The 18,452-nt window shown below is 40.7% G+C and overlaps 1 protein-coding gene across 11 annotated transcripts in view; it reads right to left on the reverse strand.

Moving 5' to 3' along the window:
- OTUD7A (OTU deubiquitinase 7A) overlaps positions 1-18,452 on the reverse strand; it is a 194,960-nt gene that overhangs the window by 42,814 nt on the left and 133,694 nt on the right. For all 11 annotated transcript variants that reach the window (XM_061595097.1, XM_061595096.1, XM_061595092.1 and 8 more), the window contains 3 exons: positions 17,956-18,083; positions 14,795-14,907; positions 8,924-9,051 (listed from right to left, as the gene is read on the reverse strand). In XM_061595097.1, the coding sequence (XP_061451081.1) occupies positions 8,924-9,051; positions 14,795-14,907; positions 17,956-18,083 (369 nt within the window). The remainder of the gene's footprint in view (positions 1-8,923; positions 9,052-14,794; positions 14,908-17,955; positions 18,084-18,452) is intronic.

The following is an 18,452-nucleotide window of genomic DNA, read 5'->3' on the forward strand; positions in this document are numbered from 1 at the left end:
GATTTGTCAGGGTGGCTGGGTACTGGAGCTGCTTTTCTGCATGCTACCAATATTGAAATATTAGCCAACAAATTACATTATACCACTGAAGAAATAAGTAAAATGACAGGACCTATCAATGGGGCTCTGGAAAAGACTACTGAAACCCCCCAAATCATAGCAAGTTTACTTCCAGTGTGGGAACAGGGAATGGAAAAAGAGAATGATGACACGGTAAACACCATGCAGTCCTTACAACAGAATATTTCCTTGGCCATGCACCCAAATGCAGAACTGGGCCCATACAGTGGCTTTGGAACTTATTCACATGACAGATAATGGGTTTATACCCAGGGAAATTAGGTCCCTAATTCGACATCAGGTGTCCAAGGGAGAAAGAAAATTGGAAGACTGGTGGAGCCTTGTCAATGCCACATGATAGGCAAAATCATGCATTGATTGTTTATCATTTATTTATTTATTTATTTCATTAAACTTATAGACCGCCCCATAGCCGAAGCTCTCTGGGCGGTTCACAAGAACAAGAACAACATTAGAAATACATAAACATATACAATATAAAACACAATTTAAAAGTACAAAATATTAAGAATTAAAACACTTCCAATATATACAACATGTTGAAATAATTAAAATAATATTAAACGGTAGAAGCGTCTGAAATTGTTACTGTTTATCCTGTAATTCCATTGGGAATCTCTGTAGATCAAGATTTAGTTCTTTATGCCCAGGAATTTCATCAGTGTGCTATGATTAAGCACACAAAATGGGTAACCATTAATGTTAAAGGTTGTCACCATCATAAGAATTTAGGATTTGTTTGTGAAGATGATAGTTTCAAATCCCATCAAGATTGCTTTTCTCTCAGAATGATTAATATATCTTATTGCTCTTTCATGCTAAAAAATGAATCAAGTTCAACTATTGTATATTCTGGACATGGGTGCGTGTGCCTTAGAACGTTTTTGATAAGTATTATATACAACCTATGCTAAGATATAGTAATAGATGCTTTTGTGGTATTGAGGAAATAGTAGGATGCGATTTTTCATTTAAGGTCCTGGTATGGACCATTCAGAGAATATTAGTCAATTCAAATTTGTTTCAACACCTCAAACTCAATGCATTAGGTTATGGCCTAGTGGATCTCCAACAGTTACTTTCCCATCCTATGTTGCAAAAACAATTAGAAGCAGTTAAACAAATGGGAAAGCAAGCTACACTCCAGATAACGCATGATCATCATGTAATCACTAATATAGCAGCTAAGATTAAACAGATAGGGGCACATAAATTGTGGGATTCCTTGTTGGGCTGGAGCAGAGGCGCCAAAGGAGGTTTAAACCTTTTAATGCACCCCATTGTGGTGATTCTAATGCGTTGTTTTTTTGGTCTTCATCTTAATAGCCCTTGTAATATGGATCTGATCCCAAATGGCACAGCTATATCAGAGGGAAGCATTAGATCCAAGGGTAAGACTAAGAAGTCTAAGGTGTGAAAGGACATCTGTATATGTACAGATGTCTTTCAATGGGGGGAGTGTTACAATTGCTTGGCTAACCCCATTTTGGTTCAAGTGGAACCCCGGAGGTGCAAGGACAGGAACTATAACAGGAACTATAACTCTCACCCCCCACCCTCTCGTATGGCTGGTTATGCTTTCCCGAGGTGTTGTGCGAAGGACAACAAGGACAGCTGTTGAGACACAAAATTAACTACAGCTATTGAATATATACAGCTATTGGCAGGCTTCCCTTAGGCACCACAGTGAATTCCATTGTTAGTTAGAAGAAGCCTGAGTTTTCAGGGTCAGCTAGAAATATACATGCAGACACACACACACACACACACATAAATCACCAGATTCCCAGACCCCTCCTTGGCAGGAGGGGGAGAGAAAAAAAGTTCCCTTTTAAAAACTGAGGCTTGAATCTAGTGGAGGAGTAGAAGGGGGCGAAGGGCGATCTGAGCTCAAAAGCAGATGTAACATCGCTCTAAAAGTAGGACTGCAGGAACAGACCAGGAAGGGAGTCTGACCATCGGCCCAAGCCTGGAGGCACACAGATTCCTTCCTGACTCAGGTTCCGAGCTCATATACATCACTTCAGCTATATACAACTGCCCACTCCGTGCCAAGGAGAGGTAATCATTCCTACCTGTCACTCTTTATAGTAATAGGGTCCTTTGATCTCTTTAGTTAAAGTTATGAATGGGTTAGGATCTTAATGATTAATGCTGCCACGCACCCAGTAATTTTGTAATGCTTTTCTTCTCTTTCTCTAAATAAAATCAAGCTTTGCTTTATTTTGGTTGGGAACCTGAATTCCTTGGGTTATATATATATGCACCATTTAGGCACACTTCAGGACAAAGCGCTTGTTTTATCCCTAGCAAAAGATCCCCCTCCTCTCAAGGAGGTGTGTTTCATGGGACATGTGGGTGGCAAGTTCACACTCAGGTTCCCAAGAGCACGTGTCGTAACGGGTTAGTCACCAACAGGGCCATGTCGTCTGCATAGATACTCAGAAGGTGATGCTCTCCCTTTAAATTATTGTTGCTACAAAAAGAAATGGCCAATGGCTCTATAGCCAGGAGAAAAAGGGGGGGCAAGAGGACACCCCTGCTTTGTACCTCTGAAAATATTAAATTGCATAGATTCCATACCATTTACTCGTATTGCTGCTGTGGTTGGGGAGTATATTTTATGTAAAAGTTTGACAAATTTGTTACCAAAATTCATTTTATGTATCACTTTGATAAAAAATGGCCAATGAACACAACCAAACGCTTTGTAGATATCTAAACTTAAAAATACTAGAGATTTGTTATTTTTACTGTAATGAATTAAGTTTATAATATCTTTATTTACGGTCAAGACCCGTCTAGTATACAAATGTTACGATAGTTCAAGGGCATGTAAAACATAAAATGTAGAGCAGTACATAACATTCTATATCCAAATGTTAAATACAATGAGGAGCACATTAGTTAAATAAAATCTCGGCTCTTAACAATTGCGCAGCAAAAACAAATTTGGCAACTCTCATCGTAACTTCCTTGTTTGATCCTGAAACAAGATAACCGATTTTGTTGTCTGGGGCCATTACAGAAATAGTTTCCAGTGTACTCTCTAGAAATTTACGGCGTAAAGATTCATAAAAGGGGCAATTAATCATAACGTGACTAAGGGTTTCAATGTTACCCTTCCCACAGGGACATAGACGTTGATCATAGGGAGTTCCTTGGTACCTCCTTGTCAGTATTGAGGAATGAAGGGAGTTAAATCTAGCCTTGGAAAAGGCTATGCGGAATTTTGGTACTGAGAGGAAATCGAGATAGGGGGCTTGGTGGAGAAACTCTGGCTGTAGTTTAAAATAAATGGGAGAACATGATTTAGTAGCCATAGTTATGGCTGATTGGAAATCAGTATCTTTTAAGCGAGACCGGATTGCAAATTTAGCCATGGTGGCAGATTGTGTAGATAAATACTCTGGAGAAAGGCCAATCGAGGAAAGTTTAGTGTTAAATTTCTTATTCCAGCTTTGTATAAAGGGATCACTCCAAAGGTGTGATAGGTAACCCAAAAAATGTTCATACGATAGTCTGGTCCAGTAATTTGAGGCCATCAACCACGCTTGGTATTCAGTAGAGGGAAGACTGCATTCTAGTCTCATGGCAGCCGCCGGGGCACATCTAGGTATTTTCAAGATGTGGCGTAAAAATATTGTAAGAACAGATTCAACTGGAGAGTTAAATGCGTGAATCCATAGTGGCACACCAAACAGGAGCTGCGGGATAATTTTAGCTTGGAAAACCTGGATGGCTGCGGGCACGAACCTCCCCACCTTATGGAAGAAATATTGTAGAACAATTTTTACAGTATTACGTGCCTTTGAGACAGCAGCCTGAATTAAGTTTAAAATACATCAAATTGGATCTGCTATTTTTCTTCTGGGGACAAAACCTGTTTGGTCCAGGTGAATTAATTTCTTTATAGCTCATTTTAATCGATGTACAAATATTGAGGTAAACATTTTATAATCAGTATTTAATAATGCTATAGGTCTGTATGAATCAACTAACAAATGATTTCTGAAAGGTTTTGGGGTAACCACAATTCTGGAAGTGGACCATGTTTGGGGCAGGGCATCTCCATGAAGAATACCATTAAACAAAATTAATAATTTGGGTATCAAAATATTTATAGAATTCATTAGTAAAGCCATCTGGGCCAGGATATTTGTTAGTTTTCATACAGTTAATAACTTTTAATTTCTTCTGAAGTGATATCTCTCACAATTTCCTCTTTCTCTTCCTCCTCCAACTTTTCAAGACATAAGCCATTTAAATATTCAGTTATCCTGTCTTTTGGCACCTAATGTTCCTGGTATAAGTCCTTAAAAAAGGATGCAAATGTGTGCCCTTTGATGTCCAGGCCATGGTACCATCCAGCTTCTGCACAGTGGATATCCCGACAGCTCTACGTTTCTGCTTAAGTCTATTTGCCAAGAGTCTGGAGCCTTTACTGCCATATTCAAAATATTTTTACTTTGTATATAACACGTTAACCAGAATTTTATTTATGGCAAGAAGATTCAGTTCTTTTCATTTTGATTCTACCTTTTGAAGAATTCTGGGTGGCCCTGTCTCTCCATATGTTTTCAATAAATTTATTTCATTCTCTAAGATTTGCATTTGTGTGTTGTTATTTTGTCTAATGTTGTGCAATTCTTTAATACAAACTCCTCTAATTACCACTTTCATTGCCTCCCATTGAGTACCTATTGGCATACCTGGGGTATCATTCTCCTGAAAATAATTAACCAATGCTTCCTTAATGTGTTTTTACAGTGTGATGAGGTAAGCAGCCATGGATGCAACTGCCAACTAGGGGGTGCGTTCACACACAATTTTGCCTTAATTACTGCTGTTACAGGAGCATGATCTGTTACTCTAATTGACCCTATTGAGGTATCTATAAGGGAGTGGAGAAGTGTATCTGATAAGAGGATCCCATCTAGCCGTGAATGCGTGTGGTATACTGAAGAGAAAAAAAGTGAAACTGTGATGTTTAGGGTGTACTGCTGACCAAACCTCTTTTAAATTGTAATTATGTAATAAATAAAAAAATTGCTTCTCGACCACATTGGATGTGAAATGTTTCCTGTTCCCCTGGAGCCTTGATTTGAGTTTTAGAATTCTGGTTCACATTGTCTTCATATTAATATTAAAATCACCTCCCATAACTGATTGACCAAGCTGAAATTTGGGAATTTTTCTAAACACCCTTTAAATTTTTTTTATCTGCCCTTTGTTTGGAGTGCACACTTTACCAAAGGTTAACTGTTCCTTGCTCTCAAACAATCCTGCTACAAAAAGAAAACGTCCCTCTGGATCTCTCCAAATCTTTTGAACCATGAAAGGGAAATTGCGCTTAAAAAATATAGCAACTCCCCGTGCTTCTGATGTTCCAGCAGCCAAAAATTGTTCACCAAAATATCCCTCCTTTAACCACTCTTCCTTTGGTTTTGGATTGTGAATTTCTTGTAGGAAAATTACTGAGGGGAGCATTCATTTTACATAGCTCATAATACTTTTCCTTTTAAAGTCATGGCCTAAACCCTTAACATTAAGTGTAACAATTTTTAACTTATCTAATTCACCCATAAATATATTGCAAATAAGAGATTACCATCATCTTCCTTCCTAATTGAAGAAAATAAACATAACAGAAGTATGTGCCTTTGGGCTGCCTCCCCCCAACAATTCCCAACCTCCCTCAACAAACCCCATAATGACCAAAAACATAAAAATATTAAGAACCACTCTAAATCCAAAACATCCAACCTGAGAAAGCTGACTTTAGGTCTGTAACCCAGCCAGCGCATGTGCCTCATGGCACTTTAAACCTAAACCTTGCACACATCTTTGTGCAAATTATAAGGGGAAGACTCCTTGAGAGAAAGAAAACTAAAATATGCTAGATAGATATTATGATCCCCCCAAAAACCCTCCCTCCTGCGGATAAACTAAACTAAACAGATAGTCTAATTAAATCAGGACATAAAGAAAAATCTTTGTAGTTTTTTCCAGTTCCCATTTCAATTTTTTTTAAAAAAATCTGAAATACCAAACAAACAAGAAAGGAAAAACGTTCATCACCCCCTATTGTGGTTCTGAGTTGCCAACCTTTGTTTAATGAAGAGTCCAGGAAGATCTATGTCCTGCTGTGAGAAAAGAAGTTAGGTGTTCAATGCGGTACTTGGGGTGTTATCACCGCATTGGATTGGCAGTCATGAGTAATCCTTTGCTGAGGCACTGCACTTCTTGGATGTGTTTTTAAGACTTTTGGTTTCCCATCTCTGATCTTTGCTTTGTCCGATATTCTCCACGTCTGCATCCTCCTCACTCTCCGTTGCTAAGTTCTCTGGCCATTCTAAGCCACAGGCAGTGAGGAGGGGTAGAGCATTTTTAAGTGATGTTGCAGTTAGTTGTTGGCCATTAGGCATGGCTATCAGTCTGAAAGGAAACCCCATTGGTATTTTATACCAGCTTGTTGTAGTGACGCTGTTATCAGGCAAACTCTTTTGTTGCTTCAGCATCTCAGGGCAGATACCATGCAGTGTCAATACAGTCTGTCCATTGTATGTTAATTCCTTCATCTTCCTCACTTGCACCATAAGCTTTTCCTTTTTAGTGTATCAGGCAAAGCATACTATAATGTCCCTCAGAGGAGCCCATCCTTAGGTTTAGCTGCCAACATCTGGTGTGCCAGTTCTGAGGCACTAAGTTCAAATTCAGGGATCATAGTTGTGAGCCACGTCACAATGAAGACAGCCATAGATACTGAGTGCTCCTCAGAGCCATTTTTAAGGCCACAAAAACATGTTCGAGCAACAGGCCCAATCCTCCAATTCTTCAATCTTATTTTTAATTGTTTTATTCTCATGTTTAAGCAGAAGAATCTCTTCTGCGTTCGCCAGCCCCAGATCTAAGGCTTCTGATGTCAAGGTTGCTATTTCCTCCAGCCTGTTCCTAAAAGTCTCAATTTTGTCTTCTAATGGTTTTAATTTTGCTTCCCAGCTGCATTCCATTACTTCCTTGAAGGATTTAAATTGTGTGGCTAATTCTTCACGAAGGTTAAGAAATGCAGTCCTGGGTTCTTGAGTCGCAACATGGGTGTTTTTTGCTTGACCAGGTGCCATATTGTCGGCCCCTGGACTCTTTGCTGTTGTCGGGCAGTCTGTATCTAATGGCCGGAAATAGCCTGTTAAACCCCCTTCTTTCGCTTTAGAAATGGTCGGAAGCATACCCCAATGGGTCTGACATATAATAAGAAGTGAGATTTTAAGGGTTACCTCATTTAATCTGGGAACATTATCTGGAGGAAGGCAGAGCAGGGAAACCAGGCAGCAATCTCTTAGCCCCGCTTCCCCTCCCCCTGGTTTACTTAATAACAGGCTGCCAATATGCTACTGCAACAGATTTAAGGTCCTTGTATTGACATATAAAGCCCTACACAACTTGGGACTGGAGCACCTGAAGGAACTCTTCTCCCATACCAACCTGCCTGGTCCCTGAGGTCAGCTAACAAGGTTCTCCTGGTTGTGCTACGGCCTGCAGAAGTTCACATTTCAGCAACCAGGGGGAGGACCTTTTCTGTTACTGCACCCTCTTTATGGAATCATCTCATCTCTGAATTGAGGCAGGCACCAACACTACTCTCACTTAGGCACTTGCTGAAGACATCTTTTCTCCTGTGACTTCTCTGTTTTGGCACCAAATGGTTTTAATTAGCCTCAGGTGAGATGGCAAGTTGCTGATGATACTAAATTGTTCAGGGTCATTAAAACAAAAAGGGATTGTGAAGAGCTTCAAAAGGACCTTTACAAACGGAGTGAAAGGGCAGTAAAATGGCAGATGCAATTCAATGTAAACAAATGTAAACTGATGCATGTCAGGGCAAAAAACCTTAATTCATATATATACTCATGGGGTATGAACTAGAAGTGACTGACCAGGAACAAGACCTCTGGGTGGTCCCGGATAGCGTGATGAAGATGTTGATGCAGTGTGAGGCAGCTGAATGAAAAAAGCAGATTCCATGCTGGGGATCATAGGAAAGGACTTGAAAATAAAACTGCAAATATCCTAACACTATTATATAAATCTACACATATATAAAACTACCTAATCTCCTTACAATTTGGAATACTGTGTAAAGTTCTGGTTGCCTTACCTTAAAAAAATATTCAGGTTCAGAAAAGAGCAACCAAAACAATCAAGGGGATGGAGTGACTCCCCAATGAGGAAAGGTTGCAGCATTTGGGTTTTTTGTTTAGTTTAGAAAAGGCGAGTACATGATATAAGTGTATAACATTATGCATGGTATAAAGAACGTGGATAGAGAAAAGTTTTTCAATCTCTCTCATAATACTAGAACTCAAGGACATCCAACGAAGCTGAATGTTGGACGATTCAGGACAGAGAAAAGATCATGCAGTGAATTCTCTCCCACAAGAGGCAGTGATAGCCACCAACTTGGATGGCTTTAAAAGAGGATTAGACAAGTACAATGAGGATAAAGCAATCAGTGGCTACTGGTTTTGTTGGCTATGCTCTGTTTCCGTAGTTAGAGGCAATAGGCTTCCAGGTATCAGCTACTGGAAACTGCAAGAGGGGATTGCATGTCCTGCTTGTGGGCTTCCCACAGACATCTGGTTGGCCACTGTGAGAACCGGATGCTGGACTAGATGGTACTCTGGCCTGATCCAGAGGGCTCTTCTTATGTTCTTAGATTGGATATTTTGCTCTGTTTATTATATATTTATATTAATTCTGTTCACCATCTTGAGATTTTATAAAAGCCAGTATAAAAATATTTTACATAAAGAAAAAATAATTGCCACCAAAAAAGACTCACCTTCTCCTCCTGAGTCTCGTAACATTGTGTCTGCAACAACTACTATCGGTCGCCTTAAGATATGTGCCAGTACAAAAACATGGAACTCTTCTAGGCTCTCATACACTGGATCTTCAGAATTGTCAACTCTAGAAAACAAAGCATAATTGCATACAATTCAGCACTGTAGACCTTTTTGCCCCTCTCCTTACAGTTACTTGTCCTTATGCAGAACTACTTACGTGCTCTGTCACACGTACATGTTTGTTTGTTTATTATTAGAGTTATATCCTGGCCTTTTTCTCCCAGTAGGAGTGCAGGGCAACATGTATAAAACTACCTAACATCTTTACAACTCATCTCAAATTAATTCAAAACTCAGAAGGAAAAACCATATTTATCCCTAACATCTACCATATATCAAAATAAATGCTTACATACTCTCCAGAAGACACAAAATCAGGATAGTTAAATTTTGAACTTGGGATACATGATAAAGAGAACAAAATGGGCACATAGTGCATCAGTTGAGAAAGGGATGATCATGCAAAAAATGGGGTATCATCCCAAAAGCAACTACTAGGAAAGAATTGAGGCCCCAATTCCATGTATTTTAAAGATATATTTTGGATGTTTCTGGAGGAAATAACCTGGACCATATCACTAACTGCCAGAGGCCAGAAGAAACTGCCCCCACTCCACAGCCACAATTGTCTCCAAAACAGCTTACAATTATCTTACAAAAATCTCAATAATATATAAATTAAAATCAGCCAATAGTATAATATATTTAGGGATAAATTATAGTTTTGTGTTGATTTTAATTGTAAACTGTTTTAGGAGACAATCTTGGCTGAGAGGTGGGGTACAAATACAATAAAGAGCATTGTTTGTGTTCACCCTTCTTAATTGATGGACTATGTGTATATTGTACTCTAGTAGCAATATCCAAATATATAACCTAGTCTGAAAAGTTGTCCTCAGGTTAGAACTTCAATTTGGGTTGCATTGTAAACAAATACTAAGGAATATGAAAGCTGAGATTCTTAAGATGCCAGTTCTATACTTGTTCCAATGGAAACTTCTTATAACTTTACTTTTTAAAAACTTTTGGTGCAGAAGAGTTGCAGAAAGGAAGACTAACACAAAGCTTGGTAGTGGTACTCTGGCAATGTTTGTTGTCAGCTGGAAATTCCTGATTTTCAAATGGTGCAAACATTTTAAAAGCACAGGAATTCTGAGAGAAAATCTAAGACCATTGAAAGCATACTTGCCTCTGTTGAGAATCTGGAAGTAGGGGCATGTACACCTACTTGTGAATATGTGCATTTGTATGAACAGTGGATCATGTAAGCCACTCATAACACCAGAATTAGCAGCCTGACACACAAAAGATTTCTCTTATTGTTCAGCACTCTGAAAGTTAATGTTTGCAATTTTTTTTAAAAAAAGAGTATGTTTGCTCTGGGTGATCTGATGACTGAGATAACTGATGTTGATTTTGAAAAACAGAGTCCTTCCTCTGTTCCACAGCCTTAACCCAAGCCAATCTCTCTCAGCCCCCGTTTTCTACCATTAAAATTAGAATAATAAGTCACAGAGCTGTCGTGAAGGTGAATACAATAAAGATAACAAAGAAAAAGAGCCATATAACCACCTCTGTCTGTATGAATTCTCACACTATCTGCACTCTTCTAATAAGACTCTGCTTCATCTTCCTACAGTGTGTGAAGGGAGAACTAGTCACTAGAAGGAAGGCTTTTAAAGTGATTGCCCTGAGGCTGTGGATCAATCTTCATCCAAAGCTTCAAGTTCCACTTGTAGGAAAGGTTGCAAGGGGATCTTTTTCCCTGGCTTTTGTAGTGGCAGACTAGATACTAGATCATTCAACAGGCAAAATCTGATTCTGTTGTTTTAACTTTGCTTTTATGACACTGGTTTTATTTTAATTGATTATTATATGTGTGGTTTTTTGCAAGCCACTTTCAGCTGTGGAAAAACAGCATGCAATATCTTAAAATAATAAATAGTTGCATTCAGGAAAAGTGAGTCACTGCTTCATTCTTAGAGAGCCAGTGTGGTGCAGTGGTTAAGGTGCTGGACTACGACCTGGGAGACCAGGGTTTGAATCCCCACACAGCCATGAAGCTCCCTGGGTGACCTTGGGCCAGTCACTGCCTCTCAGCCTCAGAGGGAGGCAATGGCAAACCCCCTCTGAATACCACTTACCATGAAAACCCTATTCACAGGGTCGTCATAAGTCGGGATCGACTTGAAGGCAGAACATACTGTACTGTTTGCTCTCACACACAAAAAAATAAAAAAACCCTAAGAAACAACCAGCAGCCCAGTCTAGCTAAGAATTTATTGTTTCCTCTTTTTTAAACAGAGTTTGCTTTGAAGCTGGTACAGCGTTGGATGCTTCAAGTTTGTTCTGGCACCAAAGAAAATTGGCTCATCTATAATTCAAAGGGTGATATGCAAATTCTGTTCAGCAACAGTACAATTAAATAACTAGGTGTTCAGGGCACAGAAGTGTTCTCTTCTCAAAAACAGACCTTAACGGCTAAGTTGGATAATAGACTCTGATGAAGATGACTTAAGGCCCAAAGTGTCCAGAGTCCTGCACAACAGAGGCAGGAAGTCAGCTGACTCAAAAAGATGATGAGAGCTCTCCTCTTCCACCTCTGATTTGCCACTCCAGTAGCCCACATCACTGTGTGTGTGTGTGTGTGGGGTGCAGATGAATCTAATAGATCCACCCCTTCATCTAAGACCCTGCCCCTGGGGACATCAAAGCATGACACTCCTCACATCGACGGTGTAGAGAAGAGACCTTGATTTGAGGCTGAGCTGGAAACTGTGGTGAAAATGGAGAGGAGACTGGCCTCCTAAGTTCAGAAGAAACGGGAACTAACAGAGCATCCTTTAGCTCAGCAACAAATTCAGGAGTCAACTGAAAGTCTAGTAGAGAGACCTGCACAGAAGGCAAATGACAAAACTGTGGAGCAGAAGTGGTAGAACGCCTTCATTAGTAATGACAAGTAGAAAAGGCTGGGGTCACTGATGGCCCTGGCAGAGCTGGCCCTGAAGCCAATCCAGGAGTCTCAGATGTGAGAGGTCTGGCCTGAAAGCATTGTAGACGGACGAGCTGGAACCACTGGAGCAGATGGCTTTCGGGCTGAGATCACAGGAACAATTGGAGGCTGGGCTGAAAAGCCACTAAAGTCCTCATCAGAAGATGCCAGTGGTGAATGAAATAATACTGCCAACTTTTTCTGTCCTAAGGCAGCCACTCAGAAAGTGGCTCCTCCTCAGCAACAGGAGTCAATATAATGACCTCACCTGGCTTTCAGCTGCTTAGCAGAATGTTTAGTTTTGGCAACCAGTTTAGAAGAGTCCTTGATAGCCTTGTGCTTTAAAATCACCTTGTAGTCCAAGGCAGTAACAGAGGTGGATTGGGAAGGCAGTACTTGAGGCATGTCCTATTGTCCCACCTCACCAGCGTGGGTTACAGTACCTGCAGTAACAGCTGGAGCCGCTATGATGTACACACACATGTAGAGAGATGTAATATCCAGATATTAATATACGCACTAGAATGGGGATGTGGTGAAAGGAATCTGGAGTCAAACACACACACACACACACAAGTAGAGGAGTGCGTTGAAGCTCCAAGCACAAGCCAATATCCTCTTTAATAAAGGCATACATATGAACTTTGACTCTCTCTATCCTTGTCTGAGACAGAAAGGGAAGGAGAGATAAAAGCAGTTGGTGCAGTAACAGAAGAGACCAGTAAAGGCACACAGAGAAAAAGCATGGGAAAAGGACAAAACAAAACTGTGGACAGAGAAAGGACTAAGCAAAAACCTAAAACAAAATGATGACCAACAGCAATAAAGATAGGAACGGGCAGCAGAGCAAAGGGGCAGATGGCGCATCACTGAGACAGAAGACCCACAGAAGCCACAACTGCAAGCTTCAAAAAACCGAGAGCTGCAGCTGCAAGCTCTGCAGGTCTGTGGGCCGCTGCTGGAACCATTGCTGCAAGCTCCTAGGTGGCTAAGAGTCAGGGGGAATGAAGGAGAGCCTGCCACCATTGTGGGCCCCAAGAGATCAGAGCCGCCTAGAGGAAGGGGTGAAGTTGTCACTGCACTTCAGGGGAAAACAGGGAGCCAACTGCAGACTCCCCAGGCTGCTGGGGTTGCTGCCACAACCACTGCTGAAGCAGAAGAAAAAACTCTGGAGCCACAATTGCAAGCCCCATGCAGGAGGAAAGGAGGGGAACCTCGGGGGCTGCGGCTGTGAACCCCATGAAAGAACAGGAGGAGGAGGGAGGAAACCCTGTTGCAGCTGAAGGAAAACCTCAGGGCAAGCCCCACAGAGGAGTGGAGGATGGAGCAACAAGGGATAAAAAATGCAACCTTCACTCACACACCTCCACACAACATTCACATTCCACAAACAAACACCAGAACACTTACAGAGCTAAGGCTGGAAAGAACTGCCTCGGATGAAGGCAGGAATGGACTAGAGTGAGGACCAGAAGGAGCAACTCAAGTCTTGATTATTGTGCATTCCTGCCTTCGGATGCTAGGTGGTGCTAAAGCCCACCTGATGGTATTTTCTTTTATATTGCCATTTGTATACCAGAGAAAGGTTTGATTCTTCCTTTATTAAGAACTTTACTCAGAAAGCTCACTAAAATTCTTATTAAGTTACAGAACCTCTTATGTTAATGAACAGGAACTTAAATTGTTTCTATTCTCAATACGAAATTAGGAAGCAGATGATAAAGTGGCTTATCTGTGAATGTTCTCTTATTTTGTTAATTAAATATCTACTGTGTATCAACTTTTATTGGTCTGTGAGCTCACTCAAGCTTGCTCTGGATCCCTATAAGGAACCGTTAATCATATGAACGTAATTGTGATTAACCAAACAGAGGTTTTTATTATATTAACAAAACGTTTCAGCTTCCGTCTTCATCAGCTGCCAACATTCAAATGCTGTTCCCAAGGTGGCACTTATAGAGCTTTGAGGATGGAATGCTCAGAAGGGGCTTCATTTGCAGAAGCTAAGTAGTGGTGGTACTGTCCTCCAGGTTCAGGCCATGTGGTGCCAATATATATATAAGACAGTTAACATGCACTACAGCAGGAATTAATGTTTCAAAGAAACATTCTAACACCATGCGACTATGAACGCCTCCTGTATCTGCTCCATAAAACAGAACAGGCTTTCACAATTACGTTCATATATATATATTAGGTGATTAACGGAATCCTTATAGGGATCCAGAGCAAGCTTGAGTGAAGTTCTGTTTGTTGCTTTCAAAACTGTCTTTATCTATCTATCTATCTATCTATCTATCTATCTATCTATCTATCTATCTATCTATCTATCTATCTATCTATCTATCTATCTATCTATCTATCTATCTATCTATCTATCTATCTATCTATCTATCTATCTATCTATCATTAATTGTGCTTTGTGTAAAATATTTTGTTTCGTCTGTCCTGAATCTAATGTCAATTTAATTGGATGACCCAAAATTCTTTCTACCTATTTTCTTCATGCTGTTCATAATTTTATGAAATCCTTAGTCATCTTTTTTTTCTGAACAACCAACACACTAATTAGCCTTTAATATTAGAGAAGGTGGTCCAACTTTTACAAGAAATGGCTACAGCATTTCAGTTTACTGGACAAAGCTTACCACTTATCAACTACAACATATCACGTTCACCAACAGGAACACACTCTGTTACTACAGATAAATTTCTGGAAGCAGGATTTGATGATACAAAGCTTCCTTTTCATATTTTATCACAAAATATGCCACTGGAAAGATAGTAAATCAGAAACATGGCAATCCATACTTACCCACCACCGGTACCTCCATTTTTGCTGAAGTGTGTGCGTGGTTCACTTGAAGCCAGTTTGAGCAGTTCATTCCATTCCCGCTCCCACTCTTCTTCTGTATAAACTAACCCTGACTAAGAGAGAGAAAATAATACATTTTGAGAAACAAGGGGATAACTGTAACTCATACAGCATGGTGGAGGTACACTTTGATTTGTATCTTCACTTCTTGAGTTAACAGATCTCCTGACTCATGTTTGCACAGGTTCTCTGGAATCTAAGTGCATAATTGTTCAGGCTCATTTACAGTGTTCCTTTTTCACATATAAATTAATTCAGCTGCTTTTAATTTCCAAAGTAAACCATCCTGTTTTGAATTAAGTTTTCATACACATAATCCTCTTGGGTTTCTCTTATAAATCTTTTTCTAGGACAGGGTGTGTCTGCCTAGCTATTTTCTAGACTATTACTAGGTAAATATTATATTTACACTCATGGATGAATGTATTCAGGTTTCTCTCAGTTTCTCATTTTCCCACTTTTAAGGTCTGTTCTCCACATTTCCACATCAGTTTGTGATTCATTTTTAAAAAAAAGTCCTCGTCCAAATTCATCAGCATTTTAGTGCACATTTATCTCAATATGCACCTTTTGTATGCAACCTTGCCTAATATACACATTTTGCAAATCCATTTCCCCTAATATAATACATGCATGTTACTTTCAGCAATACATGCATTTTTATGCACACTTTGCCACAGTATATGTGGTTTTGTACATATTACTTGGCTGGAGAACTGATTATAGCATTCGGAGAAGTGAATTTTGAAGGATGTTTGCGTATTGTTCAGAAAGTGCAAAATTAGGTAAGTTTGTCTTTAAATGCAAACTGAATCTAATTTCTCCCCCATCCCCTACTTGGGAGTAAGCCCTGTTGTACATAATGGCAGTAAACATGCATAGGACTGCATTAACAGTGTGTCACCAGTTACCAAACCAGACCAAAAATGCATACTTCCACCAAGTGTGCAAATTCCTTATGTTCTCCCGAAAATGTTTGTTTAAATCAACAAAATGGGAGTATATAAAATAATTTAGAAGAGAACAGAGAAAGGAACCTTTCTGACACCAAAAGTTAAGTGGTACAAATTCAGTGCTTCAATGTTAAATAAAAGTTGCCAGGACTCGCACTGGTCAGCAATCATTTTTTGTCTCCTGGATTATGGGGGCCAGTTGACGATATCCAGTGAGTTGGGAAATAACTTTCCATGCTCAAAGGTATTCATCATCATTCTGTCACAAGCATGAGACAAGGTGCTTGCAATGATGCGGCCAGCAACGTGTCCTCTTGCCCCTTGCCCCTCTTGTCTTATTAAAGCTTGCCGAGGGGGTTTGACAGAGTGGATCCAGGATGTGGTCAATGCATCATTGTGGGAGGGAGTGGTTCCGGGCACCTTGAAAGAGGTGGTGATCCGACCACTCCTGAAAAAGTCCACCCTGGAACCATTAGTTTGTGACAACTACCAACCGGTTGCAAATACCCCCTTTTTAGGGAAGGCGATTGAGAGGGTTGTGGCGCAGCAATTGCAAGTAGTCTTGGATGAAACAGATTATCTTGACCGATCCCAGTCTGGGTTCAGGCCTGGTTATGGGACTGAATTGGCCTTGGTCGCCCTGATGAATGACCTTTATCGGGAGAAGGACAGGGAGAGCGCGACCCTCTTATTCTTACTTGATCTCTCAGTGGCTTTTGATACCATTGACCATGGTATCCTTCTGGGCCGACATGGTGAGATGGGTATTGGAGGAACTGTTTTACAGTGGTTCCAATCCTATCTCCAGGGTTGCTCTCAGAGAATAGCACTGGGTGACTGTCTTTCAGCCCCCTGGCAGTTGTGCTGTGGGGTGCCGCAGGGTATCATCTTGTCCTCCATGCTGTTTAATATCTATATGAAGCCTTGGGAGCGGTCATCAGGAGCTTTGGGGTGAGGTGTCAGCAGTATGCTGACAATACCCAGCTCTATTTCTCTGTAACATCTGAATCACGAGAGGCCGTGCAAGCCCTTGACCACTGCCTGGACTCGGGGGTGGGGTGGATGAGGGCCAATAAACTGAGCCTGAATCAGACAGAGGCACTGTGGGTTGGTGGTTCCTGAGTTCGGATAATTGGTCAGTTGCCTGCTTTGGATGGGGTTGTACTCCCTCTGAAAGAGCAGGTCCATAGTCTGAGGGTGCTCCTGGATCCATCTTTGTTGCTAGAGGTCCAGGTGACCTCCGTGGCTAGGAGTGCCTTTTACCAGCTTCGGCAGGTAAGACAGCTGAGGCAGTTTCTGGACCGGGATAGCCTGACCACTGTTGTCCACACACTGGTAACCTCCAGGTTGGATTACTCTAATGCGCTCTGTGTGGGGCTGCCCTTGAGGTTGGTCTGGAAGCTGCAACTGGTGCAAAATGCAGTAGAGAGACTGCTCACTGGGCCAGAGTATCACCAACATGTCTCACCCCGCTGCTGAAAGAATTGCACTGGCTGCCCATTTGCTACCGGGCCAAGTTCAAGATTCTTGTTTTCCTGTACAAAGTCCTATACAGCTTGGGACCAGAATACCTGAAAGATCGTCTTACCCCTTATATACCCAGTCGATCACTGCACTCTGCAGGTGAGGGCCTCCTGCGGATACATCTTATCAGGAGGTCCGTTCTGCACAACATAGGAAGCGGACCTTTGGTGTGGCAGCACCTACCCTGTGAAATTCCCTCCCCTTAAATATTAGGCAGGCGTCATCTCTGATATCTTTTCGGCACCTTTTGAAGACTTTCCTCTTTCAACAAGCCTTTCAAGTTGAGACCTATCCCAGTCTGAGTCTGTGTTGGAATTGCTTTTTAATGTTTTTTTTAAACAATATGTTTTTTAACCCTTTTTAAAAGATGTTTTAAAAGCTTTTTTAAAAAAATGTTTTTAAAGTTGTTTTGGTGTATTTTAGGGTCTGTTTTTATGATGTTTTGATGTGTTTTCATCGCTTCTGTTTGCCGCCCTGGGCTCCTGCTGGGAGGAAGGGCGGGATATAAATCAAATAATAAATAAATGAGCCCTGGCACTAATAAGGGACTCCACAACAAAGTCATAATAAATTTGGTTTCAATATTAAGCCTCGATAAATTCTTATTGCTATGTGTATACAAACCTCTTTATTCTGCTGTGTCTGCTGCCACCTCCACCTTCTCTTCAGGGCTTCCCTTTCTGCACCACTTCTCATCATTGTGTAAAGTGCTTTCCGTAATACAAGGTCCCGGTCATGAAACCCCCACATTCCTAAATGCAGGGGGGAAAAACCCTACAGCGTTACAGATCAAGAATCAAAAATCAAAACAGAAATAGCACAAAACACACATGAAGAAGAATAACAGCTAGGGATCCTATAAATCATTAGCATTGTTCTCCTAATTGGAGCTTTCTAAATAATACCTGTCAACATTTAATGCAATAGGTTAATAAAGAACAATACTGAATTTAAAGGAAATTTTAAGAGACTCTTGAGTTATCTCATAAACAATCCTTCTTAGACTCCCAACTTTGTTAGAAGACACCAAATGTTCTTGATTTTATCTCAGAAATTTGGGGTTCTATTGGCAGACCGTGAATGGCTAATCACTAGGGGCTCTTCTAAGTGTTTCAGAAATA

This window comes from Rhineura floridana, chromosome 14 (genome assembly GCF_030035675.1).
Source record: "Rhineura floridana isolate rRhiFlo1 chromosome 14, rRhiFlo1.hap2, whole genome shotgun sequence".
Classification (NCBI taxonomy): domain Eukaryota; kingdom Metazoa; phylum Chordata; class Lepidosauria; order Squamata; family Rhineuridae; genus Rhineura; species Rhineura floridana.